The 19,427-nt window shown below is 32.9% G+C and overlaps 1 protein-coding gene across 12 annotated transcripts in view; it reads left to right on the plus strand.

Moving 5' to 3' along the window:
- The window catches only part of LOC127721436 (aminopeptidase N-like), a 121,499-nt gene that overhangs the window by 2,785 nt on the left and 99,287 nt on the right, over positions 1 to 19,427 (plus strand). For 9 of the 12 annotated variants that reach the window (XM_052228158.1, XM_052228159.1, XM_052228160.1 and 6 more), the window contains exons 2-9: positions 3,996 to 4,440; positions 6,289 to 6,444; positions 7,625 to 7,742; positions 8,728 to 8,848; positions 10,412 to 10,566; positions 11,806 to 11,919; positions 13,801 to 13,935; positions 15,548 to 15,613. In XM_052228158.1, coding sequence (XP_052084118.1) covers positions 3,996 to 4,440; positions 6,289 to 6,444; positions 7,625 to 7,742; positions 8,728 to 8,848; positions 10,412 to 10,566; positions 11,806 to 11,919; positions 13,801 to 13,935; positions 15,548 to 15,613 — 1,310 coding nt within the window. The remainder of the gene's footprint in view (positions 1 to 3,995; positions 4,441 to 6,288; positions 6,445 to 7,624; positions 7,743 to 8,727; positions 8,849 to 10,411; positions 10,567 to 11,805; positions 11,920 to 13,800; positions 13,936 to 15,547; positions 15,614 to 19,427) is intronic. The other 3 variants (XM_052228163.1, XM_052228167.1, XM_052228166.1) reach the window with 2 other exon arrangements.

Below are 19,427 nucleotides of genomic sequence, written 5' to 3' on the forward strand. Positions count from 1 at the left end.
GTCTACGTACGGCCTTCAACAATGAGCAAAGCCCATACCGCATAGTCAGCTATAAAAGGCCCCGAAATGACAAATGTAAAACAATTCAAACGAGAAAACTAACGGCCTAATTTATGTACAAAAAATGAACGAAAACCAAATATGTAACACATCAACAAACGACAACCACTGAATTACAGGCTCCTGACTTGGGACAGGCACATACATACAGAATGTGGCGGGGTTAAACATGTTAGCGGGATCCCAACCCTCCCCTAACCTGGGACAGTGGTGTAAAAGTACAACATAAGAACTAACTATAAAAATCAGTTGAAAAAGGCTTAACTCATCAGATGGATACAAACAGAAATACTACACAGAGTGGACGTGGCTGGGTACTTGTATATCCCAACAACAAATAGACACTAAGTACAGATCTGAGAGTACTCGCAGTAACTGACAGCTAGTTCAAAGCCATTAACAACTAATTAAAAAAATCATGCATCTAATACTAAATTATCAATCCGTACACATCCAACATCAAATTATTGAAGAGGCATAACTTTTACATTCAAGATACATAAAATTTCATTACTAAAATAGAGTCACACGAGGTAAAAAAGTATGCATTCTTATTACCTAGGATGTACGTCAATGTAAACTAATATAATCATTGATAATTTAGAAGAAACTGTTATCAATGCATTAGAATGTATTGACACACAGGAGAATATACTTTAAAGATTCTCAACAAAATAGATTTAACTGCATTTGTTAAATTAATTCTTAGAAACAATGAATTTGAGTTTAATGGACTGTTATACAAACACATTATAGGAGCGCCCATGGGTGGTATATTGTCACCAACATGCACAGATCTGCATCTGTCTGCCCTATTCATTAAAATCTTAGATAAGTTCCAATGGAGAGAAAACATCAATCTACACTGTCAATAGGGATGACGGTTTTAAGGTCTTCACAGGCAAATTAGAGCAACTTGAAGATTTCTTTAACCTTGCAAACGAAATTGATCATCTACTTAAGTTCTAATATGAGGTGTCGACATCTAGTATGGCCTACTTAGAGGGTGGTAAAAGGTTATTTTCGTGCAACGTTTTCGGCCTTTTTATTTCACGTGTTTCCGTGTTTCAACGTTTTATTTCTCGTTTTCTCGTGTTTGGATCGATATGCGTGCTTCGTGTTTTCCCTTAATTATTTTCCGTGTTTCGTGTCGGTACTCTTATTTTCTCGTGCTTGTCCCGCATTTGATTAAAAAGTAAACCGGGACTAATTCAAAGTCAGCCCAAATATTGTTTTAAATCATAAACTTATTAACTGGTCCCAAGATATTTATTAATAGCCTATTGTATTATTATCATAAATCAGATGCAACTAACGGACGCTAAAAGGTGACCACATGCAGGGTCGCCATGTCCATTTATAATGACTGCATGATCTCCCAGAACGGCTGAGTAATAACTTTTTGTACTTTTTCCCTTGATATTTACGATTTTATTACTTGGCTTTATTTTTGCAGAGTGTTTTTTTTTCCGTGCAACGTTTTTGCGATTTTTATTTCACGTGTGTCCGTGTTCAGACCCTCCCTTTTACCACCCTCTATTTAGATACCGAAGTGTACAAAAGTGAACGATTCCATAATAATAAAATTCTTGATGTTAAGTCTCATATATTAAAAACACAGAAACGTATCAATATTTACCAATCACTAGTGCATATCCAAAACACACATAAATTTAAGAGCGTTACAGTGTGTAAATAAGAAAGGAAATTTCTATTTCTACCACTAAGTGACCACCGTCATTTGGTTGACTATCCTGTCATTGTTTGGTGTGCGCTTCCATACTTAACTAGTCCAAAAATAATTTTAACAGAAAGGAAATAATTAGTGCTGTACATAACATTTATACATGGTGCAAATAAAAATATGGGACTTGAAATTTAATGTGCATGCAGTAGTGTCTTGAACGAGTCAAGACTTTCTGCAGCGGCCACTGAAATAATAGTGACATCAATGAATTAGATTTTAATTAACTTACAAGATAACTTAATTGATAGACAATTCTGTAAAAAGGAAACAGTAAAAGTTGTAAAAATGTATATTAACGAACAGTCTTTATTTTACTTGTTTTATTTTCATTTGAAACAGATTTTTTTTTATCTGATTTGTCAAAATGACAAGTGTGCATAATGATTTTATTGTTACAAATCGAATCCCAAAGCCCACTATAACTCATTATGTAGAAACCACAGCACTATTTAAAAATATCTCTCTGTGAATATCTAGACTCAGATGTTTGATACCATAGGTCGTTATAATTAAATCTTGACCATTTAACTTTCACTTGTTTATCAAAGGGTACAACTGTCAACTTTGCTCAAGTCAGTAAACCCTTGCAATGCATAAAATGTAGCTTTACAATAAATATACATGTTTGAAAAGGATCTGTAGATTATTTATTATCATATATCAGATAAGTGAATTAGCGATCTGTGAAAATTCTTTATTGCCATGTTTTAAATATCTAAGATACACCGTATGGAGGTGCTCTTAATTGCAGGAAGCTAATACAGATAAGATGAATAGGTGTTCCGAATGAACAATAATTTAGCTTCCGAATATTCCTCCATAGACTATATTTCTAACTAATATATATGCCTGAACCCTCAGGGGTTCACGCAATAAGGAGATGTGGTATGATTGCCAATAAGACAACTATCCACCAAAGTTCAAATAAAGTGGATTTAAGCAATTAAAGGCAACCGTACGGCCTTCAACAATGAGAAAAACCCATACCGTATGGCCGGCTATATTTAATATGGTTGTAAAAGCGTTGATCGTGCGCACATGTTTCATATGAAGCGCTTGTTCCATGCAGAAGGTGCTTTGATCAACGCTTTTACACCCCATTAAGATTAGAAAAAGAAGCATTTAATTCTTAAATGAAGGAAAATAAATCAGTCTGATACATACATGCAATCATGAGATGTTGTTATACAATAACTTCTCTGAATGTACTGCAGACGGACGTACGTTTTAAGAACGACATTAGAACGTGAGAAACGTACTCAAAACAAGTTGAGCGTACTGACTCAGAACATACTGCGAACTTTTATAACTGTGTAGAAACGTGTTGCTAACTTTTTTTCAGAACTTATTATTCTGTTTTGATCGTATTTAGACGGAATAAAGACGCACTAAGGACGTAAGGAGGTCGAGTTCGGTCTGTGTGTCGACGGGGTGAACATGCAACAAATGGACTCGGTCTTTTAACACATACATCTAATTGACGCCCGATCATACCACGTCATATCACGTCCCTGGTACGTTCCAAGAACGGCAATGCGGTTTGTAGTACGTCCATCTCGTGTTACGTATATTACCACTCAGTCAAATTGCAGGACGGGATGGTCGCCCGAAAATTTGGAGCAGGCTCAAAGCTCTCATCAGAGCTCATGTTTTCTATGTTATTGTGTGCATATATTATGACTTTAAATACCATTTACCTACTTACCTACTTACTCTGGAGCACCATTCCCGACCAAACCCATCCATTAAGTTCGTAAACAGACCTTAAAAATTGCCATCGTCAACTCCATTTGCACACAGTTTTATTCCGGTCGGCTACCATTTTCCGAACGTAGTGTAAACGAGTTCGTTTGTATGGGTTTTAGATTGAAAATGAATTTGACAGGAGAAGAAATTGAACAAGAACAGATCAAAGGTCGGCATTAGGGCGGGAAACAAATTTTTAATTCAAATCAAACAATTGAACAATAGAACATTATGATCAGAGTATTTAATCTTCATAGAAATTGTTTACAGATAACTTTTAAATTAGATACATATGTGACATACATATCCAAACCCACAATGCATTCGTTATGCGTAATTTAAAAAAAAGAAGAAAAGACCAAATAAACAAAGACAACAAATCTGACACTAACAACCCTAAATAAATTCATGCAATGTTTGTTAAAATAACTTTTTTTAACAGAATCAAATGGGAAAGTGGCAAATAAGACACTACATAAAGCGCCGTCTGTTGACAGGAATTTTCGACTACCACTCAACTTGTACCCGACTGTTTATGAAGTTGAGATTCAGCCATATATCTATGGAGACAACTCAGAAGACTTTTTCTTCTCTGGTCACGTGGGAATAGAAGTAGAATGCAGGTCTTCAACAAATGAAATTATTCTACACAGTAAGATGTTACATATCACAGAAAATACTATCGAAATTCGGCTGAGCGGACGACATAACGACACAATAAATTCTACTTTAGAATATGATACAGACAATGGGTTCATAATACTGAAATTGAGTAGATTGATGGTTGCAGGAAACAGATACATTGTAGAAATGGGATTTGATGGACATTTCTCTGAAGATTTAGATGGATTGTATCTTAGTTCGTATGTTCGTGACAACTCTACGGTGTAAGTATAAATAGTTTTTCCATAGCGTAATTTCAGTTAAAGTTTTTGGCATTGGCCGCCATATTGCAATTTAAAATTGAACAGGATGATGGTAGCAGTAAAAACATATATTATAGAAATTGTGTTTTGTTTTACATTTAATTAAAAATTCAGTCGGATTGCCTCTTAGTTTATATGTTTATAAGAACTGTCTTCTGTGTAAGTATAAATAGTTTTCATTTGGCGTAGTTTGAGTTAAAGTTATTCGCCTTGGCCGCCATGTTGCAATTAAAAATGGAACAGAAGGAGGGTAGCAGTAAACACATATATTACAGGAATGGTGTTTTGTTTTGTTTTTATTTAATTGAATATCCAAATGAATTGTATCTCGATTCATATGTACGTGATAAGACTACAGTATTAGGAATTGCTCATAAACAAGATTCCTTTCAATGAGGAAACTGCAATGTCCATTACTGTTAGTTACAATCTGTCACCCAGTGTTCTTTGTAATACATTACTTAATAAGACTTGACTCGGAACCTTTCTTTTTTTTCCGGTATAACCTTTAAATTACAGACAAAAATGAACTGCTGTCCCACTACGTGTTGTTCTGAGAACCCCTCTTCATCCCTCTTCCAACTTGAGTTTATATCTATTGACTTGTTGCATACATGTACGCTATTGAACATAGGGTTCAAAGTGGTAAAGTTGAAGTAATCTTTTGGGAAGTATTATGGACGCTATTAAAAATGATTTGGCCGTTATTGAATATTTGATTTTACAGATGACCATGGATATGTTCCATTTGTCATAACTACAATCTGGTGCCATGTGTGGAGCAAGATCTGTTTACACTTCCGGAGCACTCCAAATCACCCCTGGTTTTAGTTGGGTTAATATTGCTCAGTCTTTAGTTTTCTTTGTAGTGACTTCTAGTGTTTCACAGGCTGTCTTTTCGTCGTTTTTCGGTTTCTGCCATGGTGCTGTCGGTTTCTCTTTGACTTATGAATTTGGATTGTCAATTTTGTAGCTTCCGCCATGGACGAACAAAATTCACAGCGAAATCCAGTAAAGTCTTTAAATTTCCAAAACATAAAATGCATTTGGATATCTTTTATCTACTCATGCCATACCTTAAAACTTTTCCATATGAATAGGGTTGTGTGTACTCTGAGTAAAATTTTGAGGTGTTAACACAACTATTTTACCCAAAGGATCCAGATGAACCTTGAGTTTGAAAAAAAAGGAGATGCTGTATGATTCTAATGGGAGAACGTTCCATATAGATCAAAGAAAAGGAGATGCTGTATGATTCCAATGGGAGAACGTTCCATATAGATCAAAGAAGAGGAGATGCTGTATGATTCCAATGGGAGAACGTTCCATATAGACCAAAGAAAAGGAGATTCTGTATGATTCAAATGGGAGAAGGTTCCATAAAGATCAAAGAAGAGGAGATGCTGTATGATTACCAATGGGAGAACGTTCCATATAGATCAAAGAAAAGGAGATGCTGTATGATTCCAACGGGAGAACTATCCATATAGATCAAAGAAAAAATATGAAAACAATTACAGGTGACCATACTGCATTCAATGAGGAATACCCTTACCGTATAGGAAGTTATAAAAAGTCTCGAAGTGACAAGATGTGAAACAATTCAAAAGAGAAGATCAATGATTAATACATGTATTACAACAATGAAAGAAAAAGAAATATAATAGTAGACATAGTAACTAATGACAACCACTGGGTTACGGGTTCATGATTTGAGACAAAGGGGGTTGGGAGATAGGATTGGCGGTTAAATGTTTACTCGCAGTTTCTGATTATTTTGTTAATATTTTATAATGTTACCTACTTCAGATATCTTGCTACTACGCAGTTTGAAGCCATTCATGCCAGGAAAGCATTTCCATGTTTTGACGAGCCTGCAATTAAGGCAAAGTTTATAATAACACTCGTCAGGAAAAACCATATGATTTCCTTGTCAAATACCCGTATTGTGTATCGAGAAAATAGGTGAGTACATGTTACAATCAATTGAATAAAAGTACAATGTTATACAAACACAATAATGTAGTTCACAAAGAAGAGGATCTGCTTCCCTTTCCACATAGAACATCTAATATAACTCCTGGTTTCCTGTTTGGTTTTGACTTGATCTATTGTCAGTTTTCTGTATAGTGTTGTTTACATTTAAGTCGTTTTTCATGGAATTGTCTGTTTTTCGAAGATGCTTAAACTATTTGCCACTGTAAGTTACGCAAACAACATTCGGATCATTAGATAACAAATAAAATGAATGAAGTTAAATATGAAAATATTAGACAGTTCATAAGCCCACACCAATCACCAACACCCGACTTCTCCGAGAAAATATCTGAACGAAACATGGTACCTGCTGGCAAGAAAGTTGGTCGGATAAGACGTGTTGCGTGTGGTTTTAATCATTTTAGAGATTGACTGTAGTCAATACGGTTAAGATCAGAAGGCAACTTTCTTTTTCTTTTCAAACAATAGAAACTGACATTGAGAATACTCGTTGCAGTTCCCCTTTAACAAAATATTTAAATAAAAACACAAGTTTGGACATCAGTCCTCCTTTTATTCTTTGTTTTAAACTGCACATTTTTACCAGTTACGTGCTTAATATTTATTTTGCATTACTCACTCATCCCCCTCTTCATACATGTACATTTATCAAGAAATTGAAAGTCACAATCATCAGGTCAGGTTAATTGATATGTTTGCTTTTATTTTTAGAGTTAAACAGAACAAAAAAGGAGAGACATAATTTTTAAATAATGTTATGTTTGTATTAATTATATCATCTTATGCAATTTTTTATTGTTCGTGGGCCTCGGCGGCTGAGTCTAAAAAGTCGAACTACTGTATCACTAGCCTGTCAACACTTAAGTTTTGAGTTCGAATCCCGAACGTGGCATGTGCGCTCGACTCCAATCTTGATTGACTAGGATTGTCAGTTTTCGTAACGAAGAACGGTGGTTCTCTCCGGGCACTCTGACTTCATCAACCTACTAATAAAAACTGACTGCCACGAAATAGCACAATAGTGCTGAAAGTGGCGTTTAACACAAATCAATCAATCAATCAACCAATTGATGTTTGTCCAGTCACTAGCCATTAGTTTTCTCTGATAGCTTACAATGTTAACTTACCCTAAATTCTGATTTTCCAGAACGGATAATTGGGTTGCTGACCATTATGAAGAAACCCCTTTGATGTCTACTTATATCTTAGCTTTTATTGTTTGTGACTTTCAATACACCAGCGACGTCACCAAGAACAATGTATTAGTAAGTCAGTAGTAATAATAATGCGAATTATCAATTGAAAGTCGCACAGTATTAAATTAAAACTCGAAGTTAGGCCAGTTCAAACGCATCTGACGTCATAGAGCTACGGAAACAGGTGGATATAGCCAATGGAAATACATACACTTTCCCATATTAAAGCTAAAAGCTAAGTGTTAAATATATTAACCCTTATATATATTGCAAACACATTGAGATTCATGTTATGACCAAACTGTTTAAGGATTTTGAACGTAAATTACACATCCGTCGAGTATTATTCCAATGTAACTACATATATACTCTATATGCAACTTAAAATGATTGTCACATTCCTGAATTAACTCTGTTAAGGATGTTTGCTCCTCTTGTTTTGTTTTTGGGTCAAATATTCGGAATCCTATAGTTTTATCCATGTAACTTACAAATAAACAGTTTGGCCGCTAACCCAAAATTTTCTTATTGATATAATTATTATGTTATTGAAAATCCTTATTATTGTTTTATATAGTTTTTGTAAGAAAAAAGGTGCCAATATTAAATGTATGAAAAGTCTAGAATTAGAATTAATTCCCGCCAAATTTTTAATTTATTATATCCTTTTAACAAAGACACATTTTGTTTCTTATACTTTTTAAGTTCCATTATTTATATACTATCAATTTATAACAGTCTTTTACAAAGCTTATTATTTTGAACCAGAGGAGCGAACATCCTTTTGACCAAATGAAATGGACGATCACTTTAACTGTGCCAAACTATTTTACAAGCGAATATAATGCGAATGCTGATGACATTTGTCATAAAATAAACAAAACTAGTGAATAAATGAACTAATGATTGCAAAGTCATTGCATGACACGTGTTTCAACAATAATTATAATCACGTCAAAAGGCTCAATACATTTTATGCTAATGGAATTGCCATGTGTAAAATAAAACAAAATATTTCTCTCCCTTAATATTTACATTTCATTTCATCTTTTAGTTTAGGTCATGGGCAAGGAACGAAGTAGTGGATCAAACGCCTTATTCTTTGAAAGTTGGAATCAAGATCTTAGCATATTTTGAGGACTATTTAAATATCAGCTTTCCTCTGGCCAAGTCAGGTTAAGTACATATTATTAATGGTCTCATGTAGAAGTAAGCTCTGACATGTCTGCGGACAAGAGAAACTAACACACGAAAAACCTTAAAAAATTTATCACTAATTTCAAATTCTTTGAAATATTGAATATTAATTAAAAAAGAGGCCGAAGAAACGAGAAGGACATTCAATACTCACAAATCAAGGAGAAACTGAAAGCGCCATTGCAAATACACGAGAAACGTCTAAAAGACAAGAAGTCCGCAAAAAAAAATACATGGGAAATTAAAAACTGAGCAACACGAACTCCACCAACAATTTGATTGCTCCAGCTGCTCCGGATAAGAAGAAAGTGAGAAGATCATGCACCTCGAGTGGCACTCGTCATGTTGTTTATAGTTAATACAAATTCAGTGATAAGTGTCTTTCGGTGATATCACATGGAGATGGCAAATATTGACCAATAGAAAATAAGCATCGTATTGATATCTGTAATCACGTGATAACGGTCTGTTAATGAGTAAAGTATTATTGCATACCGTTTCCTGTCCATTTATCCGTCAGTCTGAAAAAAAACTCTCGATGACACTAGCATGCATTCAAGAAACGTTACTAAATTTGTTCTGGACTTATTTTTTATAAGTCTGATGATAGTGTCAGTCGATCTTTAGTTATGACATCCCAAATCGTTAAAAACTAGTACATTTTTCAAAGGTTTGGTGATATACGTATATATAAAATGTATGTCCAGTTGCTTCATAGATTCAAATTAAACTGTTCGAGAATGTTACAACTAATTACAGTACACTCCTAATTGGTATTGAAGATTTTTATATTAAAAGAATAGTGAAGAAAGTAGGTTTGACTAATCCATGTGAACCTTTTACACTCTGTTCTGTTGATTCAACCAAATATGTGAGGGTCTGTAGTGGAGTTTTCAGAATGAAAAGGCATTTGCCATAAAAAAAAAAATAACCAAGAGAGAAAAATGAAAAAAATCAAGAAAAATGGAGTGCTTATATATATATTTATATATACTTCGACTCAAGTTTAGCCCAACAATGTTAAATCTGCAAATTTGCGTTATAAAACTTTTGTTCTTCCTTCAGCGGGATTCGATCCCCTTCATCTGAGACATCATGTTAACACCGCCTGCACTGTGTCCAGCGCCCTAGACCTCTCGAACAACTAAGATATATAAAAACATAGCTTTCGTTAGTCGAGTAATGCTTTTCTTCGTCGGCTTTATCTAGGATTGTAACACAGTACACGATGTATAGTTGAAAGTAAATAGTATTTCTGACAGATCAGCTGTTTTTTGTCTGTCGTAAAGGATGATCATTTTACTTACTATGCCGTCACATCAAATTTTAATTTTATCACATATATAATAGGGTAAGCAGTTACAGCAGAACTGGTGGCATCCGTTGGGTTGCTCATGCCACACAGAGGGACCCTTTTAAAGGGAGGTAACCAAAGATAATATTCATTCATGGTAAAACTCTACCTTGTTTATGTTCTCTGTAAAAACTGAAATAGATTTGTCAGAATTTTTTAAAGTATAACATGCGTATGATTACTTCAGATATGATAGCTGTTCCAGATTTTCAAGCAGGTGCAATGGAAAATTGGGGTCTCATCACATATCGGGAAACTAATATGCTTTTCCATCCTCTTGAATCATCTGAATTCAGAAAAGAAGTGGTTGCAAATATAGTCTCTCATGAACTGGCACATATGGTAAGAAAATAAACATATGGTTCAAGTTCTTACGAAATTTATTGGTCTGAATAGGGCCGAAAGAAGGGGGTGGGGTGTATTCGTAATTTCTTTAATTTAGGCCATTATTTTGTATCATTTAGCACCTGATTTTTGTTATTCTTTACCTTTTTGCTCATTTTCTCGCACACACTTCTCTATTATCTAAACCACATTCAGAATCTCATATATGAACTTGAAATATATTCTAGACTACTCGAAATGAGTTGAAGGAGATTTTGGGTCATTTGTCATTAGATGTTAATGCAATGTATCAAGTTTTTAATTGATCGAAGTCGAGACTTACTAGATAAAGGAATTAAATAAAGGCAACAGTAGTATTATTCATAAATCGATTGAGAAAAAAAAAAACAAATCCGGGTTACAAACTAAAACTGAGGGAAACACATCAAATATAAGAGGAGAACAACGACACAACAGAAACACAACACTAAAATGCAACAAACACAGAAACGAACTATAATATAACAATGGCCATTTTACTGACTTGGTACTGGACATTTTAAGGAAAAATGGTGGGTTGAACCTGTTTTTTTTTGGCTAGCCAAAACTCCCGCTTTTATGGCAATGTTAAAGATAACATTAAAATGACAGGATTTCATGACTAGACTACAATACAAATAAATAGGAGAACATACAGGACAGAGACACACGCAAATAATCTTAATAAATTTAACATTACTATCAAATTCTATATACGACAAAATACAAACAGACGTAACCCAAAACTAACTGACAACGCCATGGCAAAATAAAAGAAAAGAAAAAAGACCAGAAGACAAACACCAGCACACAAAACACAACATAGAAAACTAAAGACTGAGCAACACGAACCCCACTAACATATAATTATATACATTGTATCTAAGTCGATTATGTCGATAAACACTACAATATAAAGTACGCAGATAAAATTGATCACCAATTTTTATTCTTCATTTTTATAAGAATAAAACAATGAAAGAATTTTATTTCATTTTTGTGTCACATATTGATTGTACATTATAATTCCAAACAATCAATACCCAGCTTATGAGACACATATTTATAAAATATTTCACATTTATATGAACTTAACAGTTACTAAATTTGTTTTAAGAACAATTAAAAAAGAATAATCATTTACATAAATACATATTCAATTACTAAATTGAATAAATAAATTATGTAGATAACATTGATGATAATAATATTTTTCAGTGGTTTGGTAATTTAGTAACCCCAGAATGGTGGGGAGACATCTGGTTGAATGAAGGATTTGCTAGTTATTTTGAGCACCTCGGTGTAGATCATGTCCACCCCGACTGGAACATGGTACGTACAATACTACCTGTATTCAACAAATCTCATTTGGGATACCAGTTTTTTAATTTGTAGCCTTTTTGAGTACCTTGTTATTAATTAGATCCAACCAGAGACTAGAACATAGTACGTACAATACTGCCTGTATTTAACAAATCTCATCAGGGATACCAGGTTTATAATTTGTAGCTTTTGAAAGTACCTTGGTGTTGATGATGTCCACCCCGACTGGAACATAGTACCTACAATACTACCTGTATTTAACAAAATTCATCCAGGATACCAGGTTTATAATTTGTAGCTTTTTTGAGTGCCTTGGTGTTGATCATGTCCATCTTGACTGGAACATAGTTGGAACAATACTACCTGTATTAAACAAATCTCATCAGGGATACCAGGTTTATAATTTGTAGCTTTTTTGAGTGCCTTGGTGTTGATAATGTCCATCCTGACTGGAACATAGTACGTACAATATTACCTGTATTAAACAAATCTCATCAGGAATACCAGGTTTATAATTTGCAGCTTTTTTGAGTACCTTGGTGTTGATGATGTCCAACCCGAATGGAACATAGTACGTACAATACTACCTGTATTAAACAAATCTCATCATGGATACCAGGTTTATAATTTGTAGCTTTTTTGAGTACCTTGGTGTTGCTGATGTACACCCGACTGGAACATAGTACGTACAATACTACTTTGATTTAAACAAATTTCATCAGGGATACCAGGTTTATAATTTGTAGCTTTTTTGAGTGCCTTGATGTTGATCATGTCCACCCTGACTTGATTATAGTACGAACATATACAATATATATGCATTGTCGGAAAGAATAAAATTTATTTGTTCGAGCTTTAAAAATGGGACGAAAAGCGAGGCTCATAGCTCGTTTCCGACAAAGTACATATGTTTTTTTTTAATCCTGTAATGACACACGGCACTTTAAGGTTAAGTTATTTTAATTCAAACAGTTGTTCCTGATTTTTCAAAGAAATTGATATCGTTTAGACGCGGGCCGTGAAGAGGACCCCAAAATGAGCTGTCAGGCAAAAAGAAGTATTCACATTACCGTTTGTTCAACATGGAACCTGAGTAACAGTATACTTTATATGTTCTATTTGTTCTTACAAATAAAGGAAAAAAAAACACTATTTGTGTACCTGTTAATTTTACAATAGTTGGCTTATTGCTGAATAAATGACTACCTGTATGAAAAAAATCTCATCAATGATACCAGGTTTATAATTTGGTACGCCAAACGCGCGTTTCATCTACATGAGACTCATCAGTGGTGCTCGAATCAAAACAGTTGGGATCATAATCAGTGAAATATGATCAGGAAATATGAAAGTATTATTTATAGTTCAAATATAAAATTCATTCAAAAAACAAAGTGCCCTTAGAATAATAAATGAAACAATTAAATTGTATCCGAAGTTAATAAGGCATCGATTATTTATCTTTTGGGAGCGCATGATGTTTAAGATTTACTTGTTTGATTTCAAATTTCTTGTACTGATTTTTTTTTTCAAGGGAGAAAAAAAAACGTTTTATTCCATTGCAAGTTATAAAAAAAAAATACAGCTTTGAATTTTAAGAACATTGTTGTTCCAGCATGTCATTGAAAACATAATCTTTTTTTTGGTATTGTCGAAATCATATTTATCCTTAGAAAAACACCCTTGGCAACGTTTTATTAGGTCTAGACGGGGAGTATATCATTGCATGATTTTTTTTTCTCTTTTCCTAATATTTTAGCACCCCCTTATTCCATGTTCCTAATTTTTATACCCATTTTCCTCTATTCCATTTGATTTTGGCTCATTAAGTTTATTACATCAACCCCATCCAGATCCTCTATAGTATTTTTTTTTTAATTTATTTTGCAGCTCGAGGAATTCACTTCTCCTGAAATGCATCGAGCTATGACCATGGATAGTCTGGTATCCAAACATCCTGTCTATGCACATGTATCGGAAAATAGACAAATCCAGTCTATGTTTGATGATATTTCCTACATCAAGGTTTATATGTAATATTTGACTGAAAGTATCTGAACCATATAAACTATTTTCATTTCAACTACTTTTGACTCCGGATTATATAATTTTTTGACAGGTTACCTACTCTGTGGTTGAACATTCTGGTAGTCGGTCAGATAGGAGCAACCAAAAGAAGAAAAATCAAATATATGATCGGTGCAATTTTTGGGGAAGTTTACTGTTTTCCGATGATTTTGTCTAGTAAAGAAAACATAAAACAGAAAATTTCTCGAAAATTGTACCGATTGTAAACTTAGATTTTACTTCGTAAACTTTCTCATACTTGACCGAGTACCAGGATGTCCTACCAAAGAGTAGGTAACCTGTCTACAAAAACACAAACTCCGTAATAAAAAGTCGCTATTATGAAAATAGTCTATTGCTCCTAACCGTAAACCAAATGAATAATTATCATTATTATATTCTGATAAAGAGGTACGGCAAAGTTTTACTGATTTAAAATCCGGAAGTTGATGTATCTTTTAACTCAAAGTAAGTGTAACTAAGTAAATTGTACTGTCAAAGACCCTTCCTGATACCTTATAATAGCTTTTCAAAGCAAAAAGGCAGAAGATACTGTGACAACAAATCGTACGTCTATGAAAAACAATCAACACCATGGCAAAACTAGTATACAAAACACTACTACGTATAAAATAATCGAGCAAAACAACCTCAAAATAGCCCGAAATGAATTTAGGATAATATGATTCTGCTACATATACGACACCAAAAATAAAATTAACAACTTTATGTAGATCCATTTAATCAAAATGTAATTTTTTGCTTTACATTTGAATATTTTCAATTTTGTAAATTTGAGTAAAACAATTGTCTTGGTTTATAATTGATTAAAAGAAAATTTACCATTTTTAGATAATGTGTTCAAATGAAAATTGGGATCTTCGTGGCTATGTGGTCTAAGAACGTCATCTACAGTTATTACTAGACTGTCAAATATGTGGTTGTGATTAAAACATAACTCCTAGCGAGTTGTGTTGGTGAAATGCAATTTTGTTTATATCCATTTAAGAATATTCATGTAGGAAAAAATAAACGTACGTAATTGCAATTTAAAATCAGTGTCCTTGACTTCCAATATGTAACCGAATTTATTTCACAAAATCAAGATACGGAACAAACTGACATTGACTACATTATTCCTGATTTTAAAGACACGTTCTATGTCTATGTGATCAGTCTTATGTTATCTAACATGCAATTGGTATTCCATGAGCGATAATAAAAACTTTGCCTTTGAAAAATAGAAAAATTAAAATAAAAAACAAAAACAAAAAATAAAAAACAGACTACTTTACCTGGCTTCGTCAATTGGTATCTGGTAAACAGTTGTCTCATTGGCAGCCATACCTTATTTAGTTAAGCATAGATATATCAAGATTTTAGGCAGAAAGGAATAGCTAAATTGCTAAATTTTCACCATTTGTTTATATATACCAATTTAAATTAGTTAGCTGAAGGTAATAAATCTACAGCACTTCTAAAATTTCAAAACACAGCACGTATGTTATTTCTTGCATTGTTTCATCAATTATTTGACAAATTTTCTCAGATATATGTTATCTTCTTTTAGGGTGCATCTATAATTCGTATGATGAGGTTCTTTCTAGGAGAACATACATTTAAAAGAGGACTACAGGTATGTACAGAATTTACTATAGCTTTTCACATATTGTGGTAACAGTAGTTTACCGATGTTCAAATCTCAAAAATCTACTAAGGGAAATGCAAAGTCACAAACACATACTGAGGAAATCGCATGATCTCCAGAAAAAGCGAGACCGGGTTACGTTCAAATCTAGATAAAAACAATCCTCTAAAACACATTTAATAATTTAATGGATAACTTATTCTTGAGTGAAAATAACATAAACGGTACGATTTTTTTTTGCATCTGATGCAATAACTGTCTCTTCAGTGATGCTAGGGGCCAAAATATTTGAAAATCTAAAGCTTATTAAAAATATGAAGAGCTTATAAACAAAAATACCCCAAAAAGTCAAGCCAAAGCCAGGCAAGGAATCAGAGCTTTGCATGGGGTCTTGGTTTCAGGTTTTAAAACATTATAATTTGTTAAAAAAGAAAAAACCTTACTAGAGCACCGGTTGTCTCCAGGATAGTCTAACCGGATTTGAAAACAAATTTTCGAGAAAAAAAACCCACTTTAAAATAGGAATGAGTATGATGAGTTCTTTAAAAACGAATTTATTTTTCAACTTCAGTAACCTATCATATTCATTTGTTGAATAAAATATTACCGACAGACTCGATTGTGATATACAGATGTTTCCCTTTGTACTAAGTAAAATTTGAAATAAAAATTGAATAATGTAAATTCCATATTGTTTTAACCTTTAAGAATATCAAATAAGATAGGTCAAATACTATTATTAAAACATTTGTAAAAGTTTTACAACAAATTCACATATATTTCTTTAAGGCAAAATGTTATTAGTATCTATTCATTACTAATGATAGGGGACAGAACACTTAAAGAAATTTAACTCCGTAATCTAGTTAATCAACTGAACGTTTTAATCACATAATTTGAGTTAAAAAAAAAAAAAAAAACAAACAAAAAAAAAACAAGCCTCTCAATTATCAAAATTATTTTTGTCAAACTGCTATATATCCATTGAAATCATTCCTGTAAATTGTTTGGTTCAAATTTCTAGAAACTTTTATATTTTTGTCAACAGGACAAAGTAAATATTGTGTCAAAATTTAATATAAAACAACCCAAATCTATGTTAGCCAAAGAGTTGAGTACCCACTTAAACGAAGATACTTAATATACATCTACGAATGTATCATGTGTATGTTCATCTTGTTTTACCAGGTATGCAGAATCCTCTAGCTTTATTCATGTAGGGCCATTAAAATTTGGCCTACGTTTCTTTCCATAGTTTTATTAAATATAGTTTAAAAAGCCATTTTTGAAAATCTTATGAAATTCTTGTTATTTTTCATTGTTTTTTAATGGAAAAAAAGGTGCCAATGCTAAAAGTTAAAAAAATCGAGAGAGAATAATTTCTCGCCAAATTTTCAGTGGCTTATATCACATAAAGAAGGACACAACCTTTCATTTCTTTTTCTGCTTTTTCAGTTTCATTATTTATATACTGTAGGGTTTTCAATAATATTTTAAGTAACTGATGGACTTTGGAAAGTAACGGACCAAGCTAGTGGTCTAGGGGGCCGAACAGGCACCTGGTCAGATTGTGAAGCCCCATGGGGGACCAGAGGGGTCAACGCGCCTTGTAAGCTCCTTGATTTTGAGAAAAAGGATATAACTCAACATAGTCATAATAACTTTTAATTATGGCATTTTGTTCAATGGTTATAGTTTGATGTGTTCCTAAAAAGCATAAAAAGAGTTTTGAAAATGTGCAGTATAAATTTCAATCCTGTTGGTTCAGTGTTTTTTCCTGCAAGACAATGTCATAAGAAAACATTGTTGAATGGTATGCCCTCATTGGACCCTGTAATTGAGTTAATTAATAAAAATATTATCATATCAATCTCATTCATTTAATTGTTCTCATTATTCATTATAACATGTTGAAATCTAGTTTTATAAACAACCACAAAAATGGCTAAGTTTATTAGAAACCTATAATCTCAACCAGATATTCCAAGATGCAACAAGAGTTACAACTGATTCTAGTACACTAATTGATCATGTTTATGTCACCAATAAGGATTTGATACTAGACACATGTTGCTAAATTCTCTATAAGTGACCATTATCCAGTGTGTCTAACTAGAAAAGAAAAAAAAATCCACTTATATTAAAAAAGATATTCATACTACCATTTCTTACAGAAATTTTAAAAAATTCAATGAGACAAATTTTCTAAGTGACTTAGCTATTGCACCTTTTGATAAAATTGAACATGAAAGTCACCCAAATACATGTATTCAGATGTAGTATGACATATTTAATGGAGTTCTAGATAAACATGTACCAATTGTTAGTAAAAGTGTAAAAAGAGACAGACAACCTGAATGGTTCAATAATGAAATTACATATGCCTGGAAAATGAGTGAGAAATATAATAGACTAGGAATGTGGTCCGAGTTCAAATTTTGGCGAAACAGGACAAAACACATAATTGATGAATCTAAAAGAAATTTATATTCAAAGATGGTAAAAAATTCAAAAGCTTCAAAAGTTTTGTCGAAATGTATACACAGTCTCAACCCATCCCAACAAGAAAAACCATATGAACTTTTGAATGAAGATGGTGTTAAAACGAAAAATGTCAGTGACATTTGTAATGTTTATAATAAGTTTTTTACATCATGTGTTGAAAACCTGAGAACTGATAGATGTATGAGCAATAATCATGATTATGCAAAATTAACTCAATTTGTACAAAAGAAATTTACTAAGTCAAAACAAGTAAAATTTTCAATTCCAACAATCACAATAAATAATCTATTTAATGAGATGATCAAACTTGACATTAATAAATCAACCGGATCTGATAACATAGGACCAAATATTTTACATTTTTAACAGAATTAGAGATACAAGTACATTACCCAGTGTTCTAAAGAATGCAAGAGTAACCCCTGTTTTTAAAGCTGTGGAAAAATTCATGGCAACAAATTATAGACCAATTTCTGTTCTTCCTGTTTTATCAAAACTTTTAGAAAAGCATGATTCAAAACATTTGTATGACTATCTAAAAAGAATAAATCTTTTACACCCAGCACAGTCTGGGTTTCGACAAGAACACTGTTGCCAAACTGCCCTTATCAATATTATAGATAAATGGGTACAGGATATGAATGACGGTAATATCAACTTAGCAGTCCTGTTGGATTTTAAGAAAGCTTTTGATGTAGTAGATCATGATATTCTCTGTAAAAAACTTGAAATTTATGGATTTGATAAAGCCGCTGTTTCTTTTTTTTAAATCCTATTTGAATGAAAGTACTCAACAAGTACAAATTGGTAATGCTCATTCCGAAAAACTTTATATCAAGTATGGTGTCCCCCAAGGTTCCATATTAGGGCCCCTTCTGTTTATATTATACATAAACGACCTTCCTATCTATATGAAAATTGTTGCACTGATATATATGCTGATGATTCAACTTTACATCTTTCTGGTAGTTGTTATCAAACTCTGCAGTCAAAGGTACAAGAAGATTTGAATGGTGTTGAGGAATGATGTAATGATAGCAATATGTTCCTCAATAGAAATAAAACAAAATATATGTTTATTGGAACAAAGCAAAAAGCAATGCCACATTACAGTGAGAGTTGTTTAACTATTAACAATCAAGTGATGCAATCTTTCACAAGCGATAGTCTCTTAGGCATTAAAATTGACCTTCCCTCACATGGACAAACCAAATTGATTTGATCTGCTCAACAATTTCATCTAGGCTATATCTACTATTAAAGATTTAGAAATTTCAAAATCAAGCTGCAGAAAATT

This window comes from Mytilus californianus, unplaced genomic scaffold, assembly GCF_021869535.1.
Source record: "Mytilus californianus isolate M0D057914Y unplaced genomic scaffold, xbMytCali1.0.p SCAF_12, whole genome shotgun sequence".
NCBI lineage: Eukaryota > Metazoa > Mollusca > Bivalvia > Mytilida > Mytilidae > Mytilus > Mytilus californianus.